Source organism: Myotis myotis, unplaced genomic scaffold, assembly GCF_014108235.1.
Source record: "Myotis myotis isolate mMyoMyo1 unplaced genomic scaffold, mMyoMyo1.p scaffold_m19_p_11, whole genome shotgun sequence".
Lineage (NCBI taxonomy): Eukaryota > Metazoa > Chordata > Mammalia > Chiroptera > Vespertilionidae > Myotis > Myotis myotis.
The window spans coordinates 60,426,303-60,449,109 of record NW_023416315.1 but is presented as its reverse complement, the minus strand read 5'-3'; the positions used below and the strand labels follow the sequence as shown (position 1 = coordinate 60,449,109).

The 22,807-nt window shown below is 50.2% G+C and overlaps 1 protein-coding gene across 2 annotated transcripts in view; it reads right to left on the bottom strand.

Annotated features, from left to right (window-relative positions):
* Nucleotides 1-22,807, bottom strand: part of PLXNA4 (plexin A4) — a 411,874-nt gene that overhangs the window by 136,716 nt on the left and 252,351 nt on the right. For both annotated transcript variants that reach the window (XM_036328657.1, XM_036328658.1), the window contains exon 4: nt 9,051-9,182. In XM_036328657.1, coding sequence (XP_036184550.1) covers nt 9,051-9,182 — 132 coding nt within the window. The remainder of the gene's footprint in view (nt 1-9,050; nt 9,183-22,807) is intronic.

The window sequence follows — 22,807 nt, the reverse complement described above, 5'->3', positions numbered from 1 at the left end:
CTCCCCTGGCCCCGCAGCAGCCATGGCTGCTGCCAGTCCAGCCCTGCCTCCCTCTCCAGCCCTTGAAGCAGTCCCGGCCAGTGCTGATCAGACCCTCCCCCAGTGCAGGCACGGAGGCCTCTGCCACCCTGCCCCCAACACTGCACATGCAACCTCCTCCTGTCCAGTTACAGCATCCTGGTTAATTAGCATATTTCTCTAATATATATATATATATATATATATATATATATATATATATATATTGCATATAGGTATTACCTAGTCATTTGCATAATGGCACAAATTAACACAATTTTATTTACTTTTGAAAGTGTCTCAAAGGTAGTCAACTGAGTACCCAATGTTTCCAGCCTCTCTTTCTGCAGAACTTAAGCACAAGTCCATCCTCAGGAATGTGAGCCACTTTCATTCAGATACTAGCCTCCAGGGGAGAGGGCAGGGCTGTGGGGGTCAGCTTCCATCGCCCACACCCACCCAGGTAAGAGGAGGTGGGAGCCAAGAAGGGGTTAACAGAATTGAGGATTGTCTTAGAAACATCCCTGGAGCTCCATCCTTTCAAGTTGACATCATTTTTCGCCTGAGCCCTAACTCCACCAGGATGCTGGTTCCAGGGTTACCTCCACAGTGGACTGCTTTCTTCTCAGTGCCCTGCAAGCTGGAGTGTGTCCCCATCTCACCCCACAGCAGCCTCCTTCTGCTCTTCTCTGCTCTGCACCACGTCTAGCCCTGTGCTGGGCACACAGTGGACACTTAATAAGCACACATGGGGGGAGGGGTGGGCTGAAAGGGGGCAGAGACCCAGCCCCTGTCCTGTTTGCCCAAGTGGTGGAGTCTCCTCGCGTGCTGTTAAGTGGAATATTGCAGGTGGTTGTCTTAAAAATGGCATTTCAAGCGCCCGGAAAGTATGGAGACGTTGGCACTGAGTGGGGAGTTGATCTGACTGCCAGGCAATTGCCGGAGACAGATGGAGACAGATGCTTAATGGGGTTCAGGATGAGAGAGCTACCGAGGCTGTTCCCTGATCACCTGCCCTTAGATTCCCAGCCTTTCTCCCACTCCACCCCCTCCCTCAGCCTCCCCTGCCCCACCTTCACACATTCCCTCTTCTTCTCTTATTCTGGCAGAGAGAAGGGGAACAAGCCATTTCCCTTCTGCTGGGAAGTCCTGATACATGAGGAGCCAGAAGCTAAGTCAGCTGCCGGGTCTGTATCTGTGACAGTCTCGAGCCTGTGGGCTGCACACAGACGGACTAAAATCTGTCCCCCAGAGCTGAAGGAGAATTACCCCAGAGAGCCCAGCAGAGGCTTGGGAAGGAGGCCCCAGTCTCCAGGCCCTCCAGTAGCCTTGAGGGTGGTGCTAATAGGTGTGAAGGGAGCACACAGCTTTAGTATTTTCTGAGGGGCTCCAAACACATGAGGGGTGCCAGGGAATCAGGGGGAGCCAGCACCCAGAGCTGAAATGGCCTTCAGCGTTTCCTGAGAGTATTAGCAAACATAATAATGATAAGGATAACTTTGAACTTGCTAAGAGCCCATACATGCCTTACCTATACTAACTTTAATCCTAAAAGTGCTGAGGGGGGTGTGGCATGAGTGGGGGCGGGGGGGGGACAATGCGGAGATAAGGACACATATGTAATAGCTTTATCAATAAAGAAAAATTTTATAAAAAAATAAAATTAAATAAAAGATACAACTGGTTTGGGCATAAAATAAAATAAAAAAATAATAAAAAGCCCTGAAAGGTAGACTTTATCTGCCTTGCATTTCGCAAATGAAGAAGCTAAACTACAAACTGCTCGAGCGGCTCACCTCAGAGGCAGAGCTGGTGAGCAGAGGGCCGGGATGAAAACCCAAGTTCATGGCTGTTCACGACTACCTGTGGTCTCCGTCCTGCACACATTGGTGATCCCAGGCACCCCCACGGCTGTCTGAGAAATGTCGAGCCACTGCCATTTCTTCCTCTCAGGCAGGCTACTAAACTCCATCACGGGCAGATGTTAGACTTTCATGCCTATACGAGTGGGCACAAGAGGGGTCTGTAGGAACAGGACAGGAGGGGGTTGTCAGTAGGAACAGGATGGGGGACAGTGTCTATAGGAACAAGATAGGAGGGGGTGTCTGTAGGAACAGGACAGGAGGGGGATGTCAGTGGAACAGGATGGGGGACAGTGTCTATAGGAACAAGATAGGAGGGGGTGTCTGTAGGAACAGGACAGGAGGGGGATGTCAGTGGAACAGGATGGGGGACAGTGTCTATAGGAACAAGATAGGAGGGGGTGTCTGTAGGAACAGGACAGGAGGGGGTTGTAAGTAGGAACAGGATGGGGGACAGTGTCTATAGGAACAAGATAGGAGGGGGTGTCTGTAGGAACAGGACAGGAGGGGGATGTCAGTGGAACAGGATGGGGGACAGTGTCTATAGGAACAAGATAGGAGGGGGTGTCTGTAGGAACAGGACAGGAGGGGGATGTCTGTAGGAACAGCATGGGGGAGGGTGTCTGTAAGAACAGAATGGGGGTTGTCTGTAGGAACAGGATGGGGGCATGCTTCTCTGCTTACTCTCTCTATGGGGTGGACTGGTTATATCTGGGGCTCTGTGTGCCCCAAGATGCTCTAGAATAGATGTTGTAAAGGGGCTGGAGCCAAGGAAGAACAAACCACGCAGCCTCCTTCATGAGCAGTGAGGGCAGCCTTGAGCCCTTACTGCCACCGCTGATGCACCCCATTCAGCCTGCCCCACCCCCAGCAAGTCCTTTATCTTTCTTAGCTTGTTTTGGAGGCTGAGGAAAGGGTTACATAATCCCCTGCTGGGAAGACTTGGAGATAAAGGGAGACTCTTGCCCCACGAAGACCTCCATGTTCCTCACTGCAAGAGGGGCTGGAGAAGACATTGCAACAGGTGCTAAGCTGCATTCTAGCTCAGCTCCTCTCCCAACCTGCTGTGTGACTTCAGACAAGACATTGACTTCTCTGAGCTTCAGTCTGCTCATCAATCAGAGGGCAGAAAGGCCACAGGACAGAGTTGGGCCCGATAAGCCTTGGGGGCTTTTCCAGTTCTAGGGGTTTCAAGGTGCAATGGAGCATCCAGATCCTAGCACCCGAGTGTGGGAAACCGGAGCAGGAGGTCCTTTCCCCTGCCGGTCCCTCCAGTTCTGAGATGGGGATGGAGACGTCTGCCTTCATTGGGAGGGAAGGGAGAGGTGGGGACACCTCCGTCATGATATACCGGAAACTTTGAGATCCACCTGAGTGGAATTGGGTGAAACACTGCAATAGCCTCTCTCTTTCTGTGAGTCTGAGGTGGCTCCATTCCCTGTCACTCACTCTCAGGCCTTTGCTTTGAGTTCCATCTCCCAGGAGCTATCAGAACAGCCAGGTTAGGGTGCCAGGAGCAAACATCCAAATGGGCTTGTCATAGTGTCAGCCATCCAAACACAAACTGGAATGTACAGCTCAGCCCCCTTCAGGGGCAGGCAGACAACAGAGAGACTGCCATGTCACCTCGGACACATCTCCAAGAGACGTGCCCAGGGACCCAGCGCCAGCAGAACCAGAATCATTCTTCCTGGGCCCATCACCTCCGGCTGCAGACACTATCTCCAAAATTGCACCTTCCATGAGAACAATGTGGGCCAACCTCCGAGATGTCAGACTTCACACCAGGATCTCAGAATCCTCAGACCCCCCGAGAGGCAGGCTGGGATGGGAAGGATATGAGGCTGTCATACCCCTCATCACACAGGGGACCCAGCACCATCCAGTCAGGAGTCTAAACCCCAAACTGCATGAGCCTGCCCTGGACCACAGTACCACCCTCCCTTGAACTGAACTTCCCTCTGAAATTCAACATGGAAAAAATCACAGTCACAAAAGCATCCTCCCCCAATTCCTACCCACCATGCAGGCTTCACCATCTTCTCAATTTCACAACCCCAACAAAGAGCCTAAAACAACCACAAAGAACAGGCAAGGGGTAGGTACCCTCAAGAGGCCCCCGTAGCTTCTCTGGGAATACTTCAATGACCCCTCCACTTAAAATTGCAACCCTCCAGGATCCCACTGACCCCACTCCACTTCCTTGTTCCATAGCACTTGTCACCTGCTGATCGACTATGATCTTTCTAGTATGTTGACTGCTTCTTTGCCGCTTCTTCTTGCTAAAATTACAGGCTCCTAAAGTCAGAGATATTTATCTGTTTCTTCATTTTTGTTTCCCCAATGCCTCTGGTAGCACTTGGCTCATAGTAGGTGCTTACTGAGTATTTGTTGAGTGAATAAATGAATCAGGCCTGGGTAATACATTATAAAGCCAGATGGCCCTCCCTCCTTCACTACTGGATTATGCTGGAAGTGAGACAGGGTATGCAGTGAATTGGCTGTAATTGAAATGGGCTACAAGGACTATCAAGGAAATAGTCAGACATATTTGTGGTTTAGAGCCCAAAGATCAGCTCGATCCAACCTGGAGACTAATTTCACCTCGCAATACATTAGCTCATTGTAATACATTAGCATTCTCAACAACACACCCCTGATGCCATGATTGGAAACAGAAAGCCCATATAAGGACACAAATGGCCAACTATACTCTTCTGAGAAGTCTCCACTGCTTTCTCAGCAAGATCCTGAAAATTTCTCCCCTTATTGCATGCCCTACTCCTCGATTAAACGAGTCTCAATAGAAGAAGCAAATCCCACTAGGGAGGGTCTGTTCTGACTATGGAGTAGCCTTCTCTACCTCCCACTCCTTCACTAATAAACTCTCTTTCACTTTAAACTCTATGCTGGCTCGTATTTGAAGTCTTTCCTGTGTGAAGTCAAGAACCCACAGTGGGTCATGGACCTTCGGGTCCCTGGAACACCTGCATCAGAAGGAGCCAAGAAGATCTGCCCATCCGGCCCTGCCTTCTGACCAGCTGGTGGGCCCACCTCCAGACCCACCTCCTCAGCCCCTGCAGGCATCTCTGTCCTGGATCACAGCTAGAACTTGAGTGCCACCAGGCACCTGGAAGCAGCCCCACTGTCAATCAGAGTCAGTAAAATAAAGATCACCATGAAAGTCAGCTTTGGACCAGACATGACAGAAAGTGTGTACCACAAGCAGACACATGTGCTCGGGCCTCTGGCTTTCAGGCAGGAGAGAGCTGGTGTGTGGGATGGCAGAGGCTGAGCTTGACTGGGAATCTGCCACTTGCTCTGGGGCCTATCAAAGAAGAGCTTCCCTATGTGAGGGGCAGCCTCTCTCCCGGGAAGGGGTGGTCACTCCGGGGAGCTGAGTACAACCCCAGCTTGTCCGCGTCAGCTGCCCGCTTATCTACTGGCTGACATTTCCTCTCACTCCCCTCCCATCCGGTTGGCAGGTTTTGATGGCAGTGTTTCAGTGTGTATACACATTCCTTTGGGAGTCCTAGAGCTGTAGTAAAGATTCACCATATACAAACACACAGACATGTGCAAAGCAAGAAAAGGGCTGATGGAGACGCACAGACAGCAACAGGCACGCACACGTACACACACATGCACCACACTCCATTCTCTACCTCTCTTAGTTACACGGTCCTTACTCCTTCCAGGCCTCTAATCACATGATTGGCTCCCCTGGCAACCAGCCCCCCATCTTTAGGGGCTTTCCAAAAATCACCTCATTCACACAAACTCAGTTGAGGTTGAGAAGAAGCTCCTTAAGAATAACAACACACCCATTTCACTTTTATGGCTCTGAAGGACAAGATACCAAGTATAATAACAAAAGATATTCCCATTGCTTGTCATTTAAGAAATTCCAGCCGGAACCGGTTTGGCTCGGTGGATGGAGCGTCGGCCTGCGGACTGAAGGGTCCCAGGTTCGATTCCGGTCAAGGGCATGTACCTGGGTTGCGGGCATATCCCCAGTAGGAGATGTGCAGGAGGCAGCTGATCGATGTTTCTCTCTCATCGATGTTTCTAACTCTCTATCTCTCTCCCTTCCTCTCTGTAGAAAATCAATAAAATATATTAAAAAAAAAAAAGAAATTCCAAAGGTTTTTGGGAGCACTGTGCCAGAAATGGGGATAAAGACCAAATATATACTTCTTATATATCACAACATCACAGTTAGGTGTATTGTACTATAAGACTAATGTCAGATCTATAATATTACTGTTTAAGGAATGGTTAAAGTAGATTATTTATGTTTAAATAGTCAGTTTATTTAATAAAAATACAAAGCAAAAAATAGTTCAGGATAGGGCAAAAGTCATGGCAGTAATAAACAGACGACTGGAGTTTGGGATGTTTTCTTTATCTGAAGTGTAGTTTTTTAATTATGTAGGTTCAAACTTGGAAATTAAGAGAAGCAATAAATAATTTGTATCAGTCCCACTCTTTTCCAATTATGGTTCAGTGAAGATACCGTGGATTCATTCGCTCATTTATTCATTCATCAGACATTTATCAAGGGCCTATTAAGTAAGGTTTAGGCAGACCAAGAGGATCTAGGGCTGCCCTGTATAGTCTGCTAGGGGAGAAAAACAAGGAAGCCATCATCACAGCCCAGACTAGGAAGAGAGAGCATAGGGGTGTCTAACCACAGATCAGGAATCACTCATTGGAGAATGTGACAACTGGGTTAAGTTTTGAAGGACAAGGAAAAAATAGCCAAATGAGAAAGGGAAACACCTTCCAGGCAGAGCAGACATTGCTGAGCATCTACCCTTAGTCTGCAGACTCAGCTCCACAAGTGTCTGACCTGTTATGGCTGGCACCTACACACAGCCAGAGGCTGGAATCAGTCCTGACTCCCTGGGCTTGCGGTTCCATCTCTAGTACCTTTACCAAGGTGCTCTTGCCCCGAGCTCTACTTGGTATGTCCAGTCAGTAAAGTAGTCTGTGGATTCTTGATCTGTTCTTCCTGGGACCAGACTTCTGCTCCCTGCCCACCTTGGCCTTGACCTGGATTTCTGCACTTCCTACCTGATAAATCACCCAGAATCTTGATGTTGCCACCTGCCTGACTCCCAACATGGCCAATGCCCAGACTCTCCTTTTGCAATATCATAAGAAGAAGAGCTTCCCCTTAGCAAGCCCATACTCTGTTCCAGGCGTGGTTCATGCTTATTACAAGCATTATATCATTTGGTCTTTGGAATAAAACTGTAGGATATTATTGTCACTTTCATGTGATAGTTGAGAATGCTGAGTCCTTAAGAGTTTAAGGAACTACCTGAGATCATGCTTAGTAAGTGGTGGTGCCAAGTTGCACACTCAGGAATCTGACACCAAGACCTGTGCACTTAACCATTATGCTGCCTTACCACTCCCTACAATGAATCTGAAAACCCACTGCATACCAGTGTTGGCCCAAGAGTTGAGGGCTTTGGGGCTATGATTTGGGTGGCAGGCAGCCCTCCCTCTCTGAGAGGAGCAGCCCCAGAATGGATGAATGCCCTGGTCCTATCCATTCCTGCCTTCCTTTCCTTCCCAATAGTCCAGAGCTCCCAGCATGCCTGACCACCCAGCCTGGATGGGTTCTAACCACTGACCATACTCTCAGGAAAGCAGAATGACCAAGGACAAGGAGCTCAGAATCCCAACTCAGTTATCAGAAGTGACGCCACATAGCTTATAGTTTCCATCTTTGGAAGACCTTCCTTGTTTTAAGTCCCAAGTTCAGAAATCCTGGCTTTCAGATCAGGCAAGAAATCCTGAAATATTCAATGCCTTATGGAGATCGTAGGCCTTTCCAAAGGATTCCTTCACCCAGGAAAGCTGCTTATCTCAGTGTCTAGGGACTTGGAGGTAGGCAGGAGTCGGGAGTGGGGGCCCCACTGGACAGCAGCAAGAAGTGAAAGCAAAGGAACAGCCTCATACCCAGTCCTGACTCCTGGGGTAAAATGCTTCCCTCTCGGTACTATGTTAGGCCATGTCCAAGGCATGGCAGCCTCAACCCAGGCACCACAATGGGTCCCAGTGTGGCTGGATGGGGAGTCCCACACCAAGAGAAGATGTCATCGAGCTCTTGGGGCTGCTGTGGGCTGCCAAGGCATAATGCACAAGCCCTGTGGGTGGCATAATGTGGTATTTATCTCCCTCGCTGTGCAGTGAGGGGACAGGAGGAACAATCCCGACTCTGTGAGCAAGGTCCTCTGGGGAGTTCAGGCCTCACTAATGAAGATGAATAAGAGGGGGGAATCTACCCTTCATGGCTGCTGCCTTTGCCACATACATATTCATGGGCTGATGGGACAGCTCCTAGGAATGACTCATCCCACACAGAGGTAACAGGGTCAGAGGTATGGCAGTGCCAATCCACACTTGGGGTGGGTGTGTCTTGTGGGCAGTGACTTAGGGCACTCCAGGAAATACTCTTAAATATATGGACTTTCCCAGGCGAAATTTGTTCCTTTGCCCGCTGTAGACATAGAGTCTCAGTATGACCTGAAGAACTTAGTTCTAGCTGAGTTCCAGAAGCAAGCCCAATACTGCTCCTTCTAACCAGTATCAGCTAACAGTAATCCTTGCACCATATCATCCTGCCTGGCGTGGCCTTATGGAAGTTGCTGGAGGTCCCATGTGAGAGCTACAGGCACACCCAGAGGCTGAGGACATGCCCTTATTTTCTGAATCTCCTTCCATCTGGTTCTTCCATAATGTTCCCTCAACTAGGATTTTTAGGAAACAAATCCTTGCCCACCATAGATGTCCAGAGTTTAGGAAGGTGACCTTGGTAGGAGAGTATACAGTGTGTAGGGAAATATGGACCAAACACTAGGGCATCTGTACCTGGTGTCTTCAGAAAAGAGTCAATGTTGACCCAGAACCTATACACACCATCATTTTGAGGTTAGTAGGTTTGGTCTAGACTCGCAGATATTTTGATATTTGAAATGTTTTGCTCCCTGTTTCAGTGCACTCAGCCTCAGTCCTCAGGCAGCATAACCGAAAGAATACACACGGAGCCAGACATCAAATCCCCTCCCTGCAACCAGCCTCCTGTAGCTTCCTGCTGAGCCACAGGCTAGTACTTAGCTGCAAGACAAATGTCTAACAGTGCTCAGAGAGCCTTACCTGCCTTTCTGACATGATGTAGAGCTGCTCGTGGTCCTTGGAGAAGGCCATATCCCGGAGCACAGGGCCCGGCTCCACCACCTGCACCGTCTCATACTGGAGGGCGTTGCCCCTGGGTCCATCCACCCGGATCTGTGGAGAGAGGGGAGGAGAGCAGAGGTGAGTTCAGATCCTGCCCTGCTCGCAGTGGAGCTTCAGCCCCGAGACCCTCCGAGAGCCCGGGCAGAGGCAGTGAGCACTGTCTCCACAGTGCCCAGAGGCCAGGCCCAAAAGAGCAGGAGCGACACCGCTCACCACGGCCTCATGCTGGGAACGGCAAAAAGAGGGGACTGGGGGACCACACCGCGCTTCACCAAGCACCAGAGTTCTTTTCTCTGCTTCCCTGTGGCTCAGGCAAGTTTTGGAGAAGAGGATGGTGCTGGCAGTGGGGAGTGGGTCTGGGATTGGGGAACAGTGGATAACTGAAGCTGCCTCAGAGCAGAGTGACATTCTGTAACAGAAAGGCAATAAATAGTATTGGCCACATTTGCGAACAGAAAACATGTGGGTGAAACAACGTGAGCTGATTCTTAGACCTTATACCTAGCTATCCCTGTGGTGCCTTGGAGGGAACCAGGTGAGGGGCACCCAGAAGTTTTACACTGAGTGGGCTCATTCTGGCCATTGAAACCAGTGGCTCATGTCTCAGATTTTGGTGTAGATGGAGGGTCCTGAAACCTCCTAGAGGTGCTATCAGTGTCCCTAGGGAAAGGGGTGTGGACATTCCAGGAAAACGTGCTTCGGGCATGAGTCATCCTCAGTCTTCCGAGAACAAGAACACTTAGCAGATAGATTGTCCCTGGCCCATCCACAGGTCCTTCCTGGAACTACTTGGACAATGTGGGGACAGCCAGGAAAGAGCTTTGCCCATACCCCCATGACAGAGGACAGGTCTAGAAAAGCTGGCTCCCACTCTAGAATCAGAATTATCACACGTCTGAGCTGATAGATTTGATAGAATCACTACCCAGTGCTGAGAGGGCCACCCACATAAGTCAGGACTAAACACTGTCAACAATGTGAGAAGGATGAGGGGAGCACGAAGGGAAACAGGAGAGGCAAGAGCTAGGAGATCACCAAACTTGATTAGATACCATGTAAGGCTCTAAAAAAAAACCCCATACAATCAAACAAACAAAAAAACACACTAAAGAAAAAATTATATTCCAAATATCCCCACTACGTACTCTTATTTTTAATTTTCAGTATTTAATTTTGACCTCTTATAAGATGAAGGAGAACAGGAGAGCTATTCAGAGGAACTAAATTATAGCAGGGACACCACATTAATGGCAACTAACCCATCAAGTCACCTGAAAGGTGGCTGCCTCTCGTTTCTGTTTCATTCACTGAACTCTGACACCAGGGTACTTCGTGATTCACACGTGTGATTTTAGGTTTGTCCCAGGCTTCATTTGTTTATTTGTTTTACTTTTAAGCATTATTTTTAAGCCCTTCCTAGACATTAGGGAGATGGTTTTTCATATAATTCCTTATTGACATAACCTGTCAATCATGACTTTAGTGCTGATTTGTCATGTCCTGCATGACCGCTCCAGCACCCATTCTACCCTCTCTCACCATTGGGGTGGGATTGGACCCATTCCCTGCTTGCTGTGGGGGTCCTTGATGGTCATAAACAAGTCCATTTAATCTCACTCTCCTATCACAGTGATGGAGAGAAAGCAGGCCCAGCCAATCAGCATGTGCAATCAGAGCAAAGTGGGGACTGTGTTTCATGATGGTGTAAGAGAGGGTATCTCCTCACCCTCAACAGGGCCAGAGAAACAGGAGCCCAAAGAACTGCAGGCAGCGCTTTTGTGCTAAGGAGGGGAGCTGGAACCAGGGAAGGCCAGGAGAGATAGAAAAAAAAAAATTCCTGAGCTGCTGAATCAAAATAACCCCAAAGTCCTATGTCAAGACTCTCTTGTTACTCAAGATATTTCCTTATTGTTAACGTAATAAAAAGGCTTTTTCAATATCCCAAATCCTAACTGACATACAGGTCATAGATGAGGAAAATGACACCTAAACACCTGGCCTGGGCTGTAAAATCTGGGGAGAGAACTCTGCCTGTGAGAGGCATGCTCCTCGCTGAGTTTCACAGGTCCTTCCTGGGGTGCGACCTGAGGCAGGAAGCTGAGGTCACTGTCTCTGCTCTGGACAATCCCAGTGGCTTTCGCCAGTCATTCCTGACAGTGATGCCCACATACTTGAGCTTGACAAATATTGATTCTAAAAGTGAAGAAATGCATTGATGAAGTTAAAACTCCTCTTTGCTGATTTCCCATTAAGCTCATTAAAAAACAACCACCAAAAACTAGTAAAGGAATTAAAGAGAGACCTGTTTAGCTCTGAAAATCAAAATGCCTCCAATTCCAATAACCCTCCTGCTGTTCCTGTGCCCACTCCCCCAGCCACCAGGCATCTACCTGGCCAGTTCCCGACTTAATCTGAATGAAATGGGAGCTCATGCAGAGCGAGCTGAGATGACCCCCAAGTCTGACTGCACGGTGATGGCCTTGGCCCCCAGCCCAGCCAGGCTTCACCTCCAGCTGCGAGTCACCCCTGGAGCAGCATCAGGAGAGTGACAAGAGTGGCACTGAGCACCCTGGCTGGTCTCCAGTCCCCTCAGGTCGCTGGCAGGAGCAGGCTCCCCAAGGGAAGGTGGATTTCGTGCCTGAGCGATCTTCTTTATCGTTTAGTTCCAACTCCCCTGCTCTTTAGGACGAGGTGATGTGCTGGATGTAGGTGGACATCCGAAGAAAAGCGGGGACAGAGGGATTGACTAGGGAGCAAGTCCTCACAGGCTGCCCTTCCCCAGGGGGACAGGATAGAGTTATAGTCGCTCTGCCGCATTCTGTCTGTGTAGGAAATCAGTTTTTGGAAGGATAGGTCTCCCTTTCCTCCCACCCCACCCCATCCGCTACTTATTTCAGAAAACCAAAAGAATCTCACACAAAATACAGGTAAAAGGCATTTGAAATGGAATTTGCTGAATGATGGACAATCATAAAATTTAGGTAGGATGGGCCGGTTGCCAGTGGTTGGGCTCTTACAAAAACAACAGCAACAAGAGTGGTTAATACTCAGCAGTGCCAGGTACAATGTTAAGCATTCTACTTGCATTTACCTTCCCACTTAAATCTCATCATAATAACAGTAAGGTGATAGCTTTTCATGATGACAGATGGTTATTAGACTTAGTGTGGTGAACACATCCTAAGTTATGTAAATGTAGAATCACTATATTGTACATCCGAATCTAATTTAATATTGTATACCAACTATACTTTAATTAAAAAAATCTCATAACTCTATGAGATAAACATTAATATAACCCCATTTACAGGAGAGGCACAGAGAGGGTTAATAACTTGTTCATGGTCACCCAGTTATTGATGGCATGGCCTTGACCCATACCCGGGTCTGACTGATTCTAGCGTCCCGGCTTCTATGCATTTACACACTACACTATTGGTCAGATAAACCTGAATCCCTTCAAGGATTGAAAGTAGATGGTGTTAAATAAACATTGCCCTGGGGGTGCCGGAGGGACCTTGTCTGCTGCTGAGTTCTTCTGGGAGAGGATCATGCCTGTGAATGAAGAAGGGGCTGTTGTAAATTTTCAAAATTATGATCCCTTATATTCTGTTTTATACCTTTCAAAGCATTCCTAAATAACAGTGTTTCATCTGACGGCTGTAAAATTTTTATGATGTTGACTGCCGGCATAGTCCTTCTCATTTTATCGATGAAGCAACTGAGACTGGGGTTGTTCTACGCCTTGCTCCAAATTCCAGGGTAAACCAATGACCTTCAGGACTGGAACCCAGGTCTCCTGATTCATAGCTCAGCATGTGCCTCTTAGCTATGTAGATTTTCCAAGAGCCTTTGACAAGGTTCCACATTTACAAGGTACTTAAAAATAATGAGTCTCCGTGGGACTTTGGGCAGTTTGGCCATAGAGAAAGGGCTGAGTTAGAGACAGAAAAGACACACTTCTTTGTGGAGAAGTGGGAACTGGGGGACTCCCCAAGCACTGGTGTTATGACTAGTCTTATTATCATTTCTTATAAGTGGTCTGGAGGAGGGAACGGGAAAATGTGCAGAATATTTTAAGCTCTTGGGGACAGCAAGAAGGCCAAGGCCAAGGATGAAGATGAACTTCCGCGGGAGCTGCACGGGGGTGCATAGACCTGGGACTGAGTCTCCTGGGGGCAGAGGCCATGCCTGCACAGACAGCACAGCAGCCCCGCTGCCTAGCACAGGACCCAAGACTTGGTTGGTGCTCATTAAGTAGTTATTGACAAGCGTTGGTGAAGGTGTGGGGAAGAGGGAGTCCTCTCATACTATTGGTGAGAATATAATCTGGTACAGCCACTACGAAAAACAGTATGGAGGTTCCTCAAAATTTTTTAAAAAGAACTACTGTATGATCCAGCATTCCACTCTTGCGTATATATCCAAAGGAAGTGAAATCAGTATCTCAAAGTGATACCTGTACTCTTATATCCATTGAAGCATTATTCACAAGAGCCAAGATATAGAAAAACCTAAATGTATGTCAATGGATAAAAAAGGTGATGTGTGTGTGTGTGTGTGTGTGTGTGTGTGTGTGTGTGTGTGTGTGTATAATTCAACTTTAAAATAGAAGAAAATTCTGCCATTTGCAACAATAAAGATGAACCTGGAGAACACTGTGCTAACTGAAATAAGCCAGACACAGGAAGACAAATACTACAGAATCTCACTTAGATGTGGAATCTAAAATAATCAAACTCGAAGGTGGAGCCTTCCAATTAGTGGTGCCGCTGGAACGCCTGAATCCTGAAGGCCCAGGTTTCACACAAATAAGGCCAAGAGGTAAATGCTACAAGGGGTGTTCATGGACCTCTACGCCCTCTTCCCAGGAGATCTGACTGGCTGATTGGAGTGTAGCCAGGAACTACCAGCCCAGCCCAAGGAAGCTCTGGGGAGCATGTGTATGCCCTCTGAGAACAGGGCTACGGACATGACATAGCTCCACCAACCACCAACCATGACAGTTTGGCAAATAAAACACATGGTGGGTGAGATTGGACTCACTCAAAAGCCGCCTTAGAGAAAAAATCTCAAGTCACTAGGAAGACTGGGCTGAGTAAGGAAATGGGTGGGCCCAGCAGATCTGATAGACACAACATACTGGCAGGGGGAGGGAAAGTAACAGCATGAAGAGCGGGCTCAGGGGGCATTGTGGCCATCTTCACGCAGCACTGTCCTGCAGGACAAGTGTGACTGTGCTCTGGGGTCAGGTCGTGGTCCTTCATGCTTCCCCTTGGACAGTGGGACCTTCTGCTAGAAGAGCCTGGGCAACAGAAACAAACACCGGCCACAGATGTGGGCCACTATACAATACTAAAAACAAAAACAAAAAACAAAGAAACAGGTACAACTGATTTTAATAATCTATTTCATCAAATCCAATGTCTCCAAATGTTAGCATTTTAACTTGTACACAGCATAAGAAATTGCCAATGCGATAGCTTACATCCGTTTTCTCATACTAAATCTTTGAAACCTTAAGTATATGTTTTTCACACTCACAGCAAACCTCAATTTGGACCAGCCCTGCTTCAGGCGCTGGACAGCCTCACATGGCCAGTGGGTACTGTGGTGGACAGTGCAGTTCTAGATTACTGGCTTGGTGACTATCATCCGAGGGGTGTTCGCAGCTGTTCTTAGTATTGTACAGAGGCCCACTCCTCTGCCCTGCCACAACACCCTGTGTCTCCTAGGACGTTCAGTTTAGAGCATAACACCCCATCATCTGCACTTTTTTAGAGCTCGCTGGCTGTAAGCTCCCACTGGCTGTATGGTTGCCATCAGTCCAAGGAAGCCATAATGCACAGCGTGTGGGCCGGGATCTGATCCAGGCTGTCACTCAGCAAGAACCCCCTGTACCCTGGATGATAGTCAAACATTAGACAACTGCTCTGGGAGGGGACCAGTCGGTCAGAAGAGTTGCTGCGGGATCAGGGTGGGGGTCTTTCTTAGAGGCTCCCAGCTGCACCAGGTAATACTGATGGTGTGAATGGGGGAGGGTGGGGCTAGGTAGTGTGGGCTCTCGGGGCTGGGGGGACACAGCTAAGTGCCGGTCACAGGGAAGTGTTTCATTATTGAACACCTGGTGAGTTATTCACGATCGTCAAGATGTGGAAGCCGGCGAACGAACATTACCAGCTGTGGCTGAGTAAGTTGGGGAGGTCCGACACGCAGACTCCGACATGGTAAACAGTACTGCCCTGTAGGCTTGAAATTTGCTAGGACGGTGTGTTTTAAGTGTTTTTCACAAGAAAAGAAAATGGCAGCTGGGTGAGGTGATAGATATGTTAATGAGCTTGATTGTGGCAATTATTTTACAGCGTCTATGTATATCAAAACATCCAGTCCTGCACCTTAAACATACACAACTGTAATTTGTCAACTGCACTTCAGTAAAGATAAGGCCACACCAAGACATACGACTGAGCATCAGTCCCGCCCAGATCAGGGAGAACCTCCATCAAAGAGGTAAGCGAGCTTCACGCCATCCCCTCCATGTGGCCAACCAGGGACAGGCACGCATGCCTGAGGGCACACACAGGCATCCTCCCTCCTGCCCTCCCCAGCACTGGGTCTCCAGCCTGGGAGCTTCCCAAGCAGCACTGCCCCGTCCCTGCCCGCCCAGCAGCCAGCAGGCACCTCTCCCCGGCCCTGGCGCCCTGGCACGGTGAGTGCCTGCGCTGCCAGGCAGACTGCTATTAAAACATCAGCAGGGTGGCCTCCACAAAGGTCAGCCATCCGGGGAGCTCCTGGCAGCTGCGTGTTTGTTTATGGGAACATTATCTGGGCCAGGCTGTTTATTTACATCCATTGAAGGATTGAACAATAAATATCGTCTCCCAGTAGCAGGCAGATGCTTGCACTAGAGCGTTCTGGCTGCTGACTTGCTTGAAATAATTTCCCTAATGAGCAAACAGTGCTATTTATCTTTAAAGGTGCAGGCCACCCCCGGGTTCCTTCTCTCCTCGCCCGCTCACCTCCTCCCCGAACTTCCTGGTCAAGGTCTGCACTGGCCAGGTTTCTGGGCTGGGCCCAGACATAGGAAGTGGTGACGGTGTCTCATCTAGCAGTTGGGGAAAGCAGGCGACTGGAGGTGCAGGGTGGGAGAGATTAAACCTGGAGGCTACTGTCTTCTGGCCACTCTGAATTCACCGAGTCCCTCCAACCCCAAACCAGCTGGCGGTGTGGGCGGCAGGAGGTTAGGCCTCCTTCAAAGAACCAGAGGTGGCAGGGTTTGTGGGGAGGTGCGCCCCACATTCGAGGGGCACCAGAGCCCAAGTTCGGCCTGTTCCTCACTCAGGCAAATTTCTGAAGTGCTCAGAGCGCCACGGGGATCCTGTACAGATACCTGCAAACCAACCCGTTTACAAGATGGGGATGGTGTAGTGGAGTGGGGGTGTGGACAAGAGGAGACAGGTGAGGTGCCCAAGGAGAAAGCGGGGGGAGGGGGAGTCCAGGCCCTGCTCCCCCTCTCAGAGCCTTGAGCACACGACTCCAGCTCTCTCCTGTGTCCTGCTCGCTGTCTTGGCCTTGACCTGCTCCCTGCTGAGGCAGAGGACAGGTGAGGACCAGGCCTGCTTCTCTGCACACTAATGGGTCACAGTATCTCTCAGGAGGGAAAAATAAAGCACCTTTGGGATCTTATCTGTGCGGTTCATTCAGTCGGCCTCAGCAGCGCGAAATGCCATAACCCTGGTCACCGTCGGTCAGCACCTTGCCACACAGGCTGATAAGCAGGTGAAGGGAGAGTGAGCACGCCAGAGTGCCAACATCCACAGCCAGCAGGTGCTCCTCTGTTGAATGAGTGAGTGAATGAACGAATGCCGAACTCCGAGCCTGAGCTGCCATCGTCGGAACAATTAGACGTACATGCGGCCTCTCTGTCTCTGCCTCAACCGCTTGAACTCTTGAACTTCCCCTTCACAATTCTATGACGAAGTGATGGAGGGCAGGTAATTCAATTCCTCTGGGATCAGAAGGAACCGGGAAGGGAGTGGCAGGCCCGCCAGAAGACTGTCACACTGTGGGTATGTTGGCAACTTGTTGGTGTGGAGTGAAAACTCTCTAGGGAAAGGGGCCCTGGTATGGAAGTGTTGCCGGTTTGCAGGGCCATGGATGGGGCGAGCTTCACGTTCCCCCTGACTCCCAGGGGCTCGAAATGTACGTATTTCCTGCCCAGGGCAGCTCGCTCATGCCCCAGGCACTCACTGATTCAGAACCCCAAGCATCTGGGAACAAAACTGCACCCATAATGTCACCTGAATTTCCCCCAGAGCTTTGCTTTCTAAAACCTACCCACCCTCTCCTCTGGCATTTCCCATCTCCGATCCCTGCTCTGTTTTTTCTTTCCCCACATCCTCTGTCACCTTCTCAAACACCACGTAACTTATCTATTATGGTCATTGTTTACCTCCCTTGCTAGAAGGTAAACTCCGCAAGGGCAGAGATCTTTATTGCCTGTGTTCACTGATGCGCCCCACATGCTTGAACCCCATAGTAGGTGCCGGATAAATAAATGAATGAACGAACGGAAATGCTCAAGCTACTCACCAACATTAATTCATCCTGATTTTACAGCGAAGGCACAGACAGTAGGGGACGCTCTAACTGGGAGATCAGCGCAGGAGAGGCGCTGGGACAGACACCCAGACACAATGGCCTTGGCGCCCTGTTTCACCACAGAGCGGACTCCACATGCCACAGCCCACCTCCCTGCCCTGAGTCCCAGGGCTCAGCGTGCGGGCAGAGCCCCTGCTCTGTGTTCACGCTGCTGAAGCTGCCCCAGAAGAGCACAACCGGGCATTTTTGTTTCCATTTCCCGATTCCAGCCAGGAGAGAGAGGACGCGAAGAGTGTAAACACAAGGAACTAGTCAGGCCCTGAGTGTGCACAAATCCTGTGCCCTGTCACCAAACACTGTCAGGACAGTGGGCCGCGCTGGGTCTCATCAAACTCCTAAAGCCGAATGACGGTCTCCCGGTTGTCGTTAGGGCTTCCCTGCCATGTGCTGTCCAGATCAGAGAAACTGGGGACAGTGTCTTCCGTCCCTCTCCCACCTGCTTAAATAGTGACACAAAGACTAAAATACAACTTGAGGAAAGAAAGGTACTGAAGAGATAGAAAGGGAAGTCGATATGGTTGATATGAAGGAAGGAAGGGCCAGAAAAAGGTTCAGGCCAGCCTATTTCAAATGCAAAGAGACTTACTGGAGAGAATGCATGTGCAAGGTGTGGGTTTGAAACTTGGTAGGGCAGCCAGATTGCGGCCCTGGAGGCAGCGCTTATGTGAGCAGCCTCCACCCCAATCCTCGATGGGCCATTTCCCATGCTCCTCTGGGCACGAAAGAGACTTCTCCCACTCCCAGAAAAGCAGGTGCCATGTGCTTTACACACATCAGCTCATCCCGGTGTTTGAGGGAACACACTCATTCATGTTACAAAAGACCAGAGTCCGCTGGCTCCTGAGAGGGGGTGTGTGGGCAGCAGAGCAAAGGGTTAAGCAGATGGGGTGAGTCCCATCTCTGCCACTTAGGGATTGTGTGGCCTTAGAAGACTTTCCAAACTTTTCTGAGCTTCACTTTCCTCAGATGAGAAACAGAAATAACAGTATTTCGTTGTTATTGGTATCATGGGAATATGATAATACCCCGAGCATTCTTAGCAGAGTGAGGGAGTAATAGTTAAGTTTCCATAAACGTGCCCAGTGATTTCCATGGAGGCAATTCAAATGAATCGATCCCCATGGTCTCTATCCAACTCCGATGAGCATGTGGCCTGAAGATTGGGCTCCCAGCACCTGACAAGGTCAGCTCAAGGCTGGAAAGAGAGAAGAGGATCCCCAGCCCACCTCTGGGCCATCTGAAATAGCCTAGAAAAGGCCATGCTGGACAGAGGGCAGGGAACAGCCTGGAAGGGTCTGTGCCACAGACACTCTACCAACCTGGAACCAGAGACCTGCATGTGGCTGCCCCGAAGCTGGAGAAACTGTCCAGAAAACCTCAAGTCTGGTTCAATTCAGGTGTAACTCAGAAAGCCAGCCACCGGAGGCAGAAAGAGGAACTCAGCTTCTTGCCTATGGTTTGGAGCCACAGCAGGGAAAGGGAGTACCACAGCCTGGCCTCGCGGAGAGGAGGGGTGTCTCTGAGGGCCCATCCAGGGCAGAAAGCAAAGCCAGGGCTGCATGACACTGAGGAGAAGCAGGATCCATTTCCACAAGATGAAGGAGTGGCCCTACATGGTACCAGGACAGCGTCTCAGACCCAGAACCAGGTCCGGGTTGCGCATCTACATGCCCCTGCCCTCCCCACATTCCCTGGGCTCCGTGTGCCCTCCTAGGAGATGGGGGGTATCTCCTCTTCTGTACCCCCACAGCTGTTGGAGTCACGAATGGGTTAATGACAGAGGTGTGCCATGAGTGCCAGGAGCCGTATGCATCAGCATTTCTCTCCTGCTGGAGCCTCGCCTCCTCTGGGGAGGCATCCGCATCTGCTGCGTGCAGCTGTACGGTAACAAGAAGAAAACCCCTGTCCAGCTGCTGCGCCCACAGAAACCAGAAGCAGAGCGAGGGCTGGAGAGGATGCACTCTGGCATGAGCTGTTATAGGATTCCAGGCGTCCTGACTGGTCGGGTCCTAACTCAGAGATTGGAAGCTTCCAGCACCAGCTGGGCAGAGTACAGCCTCAGTAGTTACATGCTACCTGCACAAGGAAGGTAGGTCCCGTCTGAATTTTCTCCCGGGCCCAGAAGCTGCTTTCCCTCCCCCACTCCTGCACATCCCAGGTTTTAACTTCACCACGAGCTCCCACTCCTCCAGTTCCAAGTCCCAGCCTCCTTCCACCTGGGGATCAAGCCTGCCATCTCGGACCCATGTTCTCATCCTCACCCCATCGTTTCCAACTTCAGACTGTCCATTGCATAGTGCCATCACCCCCTAGAGCAGGCCTGCTCCCAGCCCCCTACCCCTATCACCTCAGAACACCTCATCTTCCTCCCCTTCCCCCCAACAGCTACTGGACACCGACCGCCCAAAGCAGCTGCACATATTCATCCCTCCTCGTGGTCATGCCTGCCCGGCCCGTGTCCTTGAGGAGCAGAATGAGGGAGTCCTCTCTCAGGGTCCTTATCACACCATCTCCCTCCTCTCTTCTCTTCCCTGCAGTTTTTTCTCTGCTTACTTTCAGCCAACCCACACCCACAGTCCCTTGCAGCCTGGCCAGGACACTCCTCTGAGGCTTTGTCCATAACCCCTGCCCACTCTGACCACCGCCTCCTGTCGCGCCACCTGCGACCGCAGCAGAAGCCCTCACGGCTGGCATGTGCTTCGGCCTGTGTGGACGGGTGCCCTTCTTGGCTCTTGGGGTTTGAGTGTGTTCGTTTCAGCCACGAGAGTGTCAGCACCTTGAAGACGGGTCTGCAGCAAAGTGCATGAGCACAGGGTGGTGCTGCCGGCCCAGCTGGCGCCCTGATTCTCTCATGAATGTTTGCAAATTCAGGCAGAATTTGAAAGATGTATTCCATGTCCTCAGCTGAAATATGGGGCTCAGAATTCCGAGTTCAAGGCTGCTGTCAGGCCCATCAGGTGGGTTAGGAGAGGCTCTTACTGAAGTGCCTGGTATGTGGAAAGTCATACAGGCATGCGACTGTTGGTTGTGGCTAATCGATAAGGAGTTGTGCTCAGTTAGTGAGGATGCCGACAAAGACAGTGTGATGGTGGTGAGAATGTAGCAGAGCACAGCCTCCCTGCCAAGGCCCCCAACAGCTTTGTGACCCCCAGAGTTGCTTAATAGCTGCTTGGTAAACGCACAAAGGAACACATGAGCTCCATCCAGAATGGAAAAAGATCAAAAGGGTGCAACTTCCTCAGAGATTCTCCCAAGCTAATTTCTCTTTGTGCCCTGTCCTTAAAGGGCCACCAGCCCTCTTTCTAACACCAAGGGCCGCAGCTGCAGCGAGCCCTGTGTGGTTCCCCCAGGTCAGACACTAGTCAGCACTGCCCCATGGACCATTGCTCAGCCCCTAGGCACCGTTTGAAAATTTCTTAATAAATAAATAACCCAGGGAGCATCAGGCAAGTGTGTTTCACCTCAATATCTGCTCTCTCTGATGAGCTCTGCTCTGGGCCCTTCCCCTGCAGCTTCATCCAGCAGCTGGGTCACCAGCCCTTTTGTGGCACCATCCAAGGACAGCTGTGCCTGTGATGCTAAGAGCAGCCTGTGTTTACCTAGTGCAAAAAACCCCCAAAAGTCAAGCACACGATTTATCCAACAGGGAAAAAAGTCCCCATGATGGACCATATGGTGCCCCTCTGGGAAAGCAGGGTGATCGGGGTGGTGTCCCCTGGCTTCTGGCTGGATGCCAGAGGTCAGTGCTATGCGGTGGACTTGCAAAGCCGAGACAGGCAGAGATTCAGGTGTTGCTTGCTTGGGGTTTATAGCAGGATTTCAAAGTAGCCCCTGGGCTGTCTGGGGTGCTTCGGTGTGGTCCCAGGAGTAAGTATGGGATGCATGCAATGCTTTCTAAGACTAAGCTCAGCATCATTAAATGCTGGGAGTTCTCCCCACCACCTCCCAGTGTAGATTCAATGCTGCCCCGCGTGCTCCAATGGTATTTCCTGCAGGCTGTCCTATCCTTGCCAGTGTGCAGGGCCTGCCTGATTCCTCTTCCCTAAGGTCACAGAGCCAGCAAGTGGAGCCCAGACTGGTGTTGAAGTTTTCTGGCTTCAAACCCGTCCTCAGCAACAAGTGACATCAAGGTCAGTGGTGTTCTCCACAGTGACCATGTTCATCAACAATTACTGGCGCTTCTTGGGCGCGTACAGGTCAATCCATGCTATCTCACAGATCATCCTTAACTCTCCCTCTTCCCGCAAGCATCTCCCGGCATCCACTGCTCACATTTTTTTTTTTTTTTTTTAACAGCAGCTACTCTGAGAAAGAAACACTTGAAACTATTTCAAATGAGGACCCAGGAATTCATGAGGCCTGGGGTGAGGCATGTGAATGGTTTGCAGTCAGAGAGCCCCCTCCCTGAGACGCTGTGGGGAGCGGCTTCCCCGGCTGAGAATCTGGAGTGGAGAAGGGCGTCCCTGTCTGGGGATGACATCACCAGACAGAGCTCGGACGCACAGATGCAGAGAGTGAGGGGCCCCGGGGCCAGCAGCGGGTTTGGCTGTGATATTACAAAGGGTCTTTTGACCACTCTTCATCCCAGGGAAACCACAGAGACCTGGGTTTAAGCCGCCCCCGCCCTCAGCTGAGGGGCCTAAAGACACTCCTCAAATCAGCCTGGTGACCTTTGATCCCAGGGAGGGAGAGTCTGGAAAAGGTGGGAGGTGCCAAAGCTGAAGTGCCTTGAAGCAAAAAAAAAGATTTAGAAAAAAAAATGAGTGCCCCCGATGGAACACTCGTTCCGCCAGAAGCATGTGGAGTTAATTGCAGAAAAATGCATTTTAAAGTAAGATATTGGAAAACCATCCTCTCCGTCACCAGCCATAGTTATTACAATTATTTATACGGCATCGCCAAGGCCCATGCGTTTCACAGCAATTAAGCTATTGATCTAGCAGCTCTGTGCAGCGGGCAGAAGCCGCAGCCGCCACTCTCGCTCCCGTGGGAGCTGTCTCTCAGATGTGGAAACT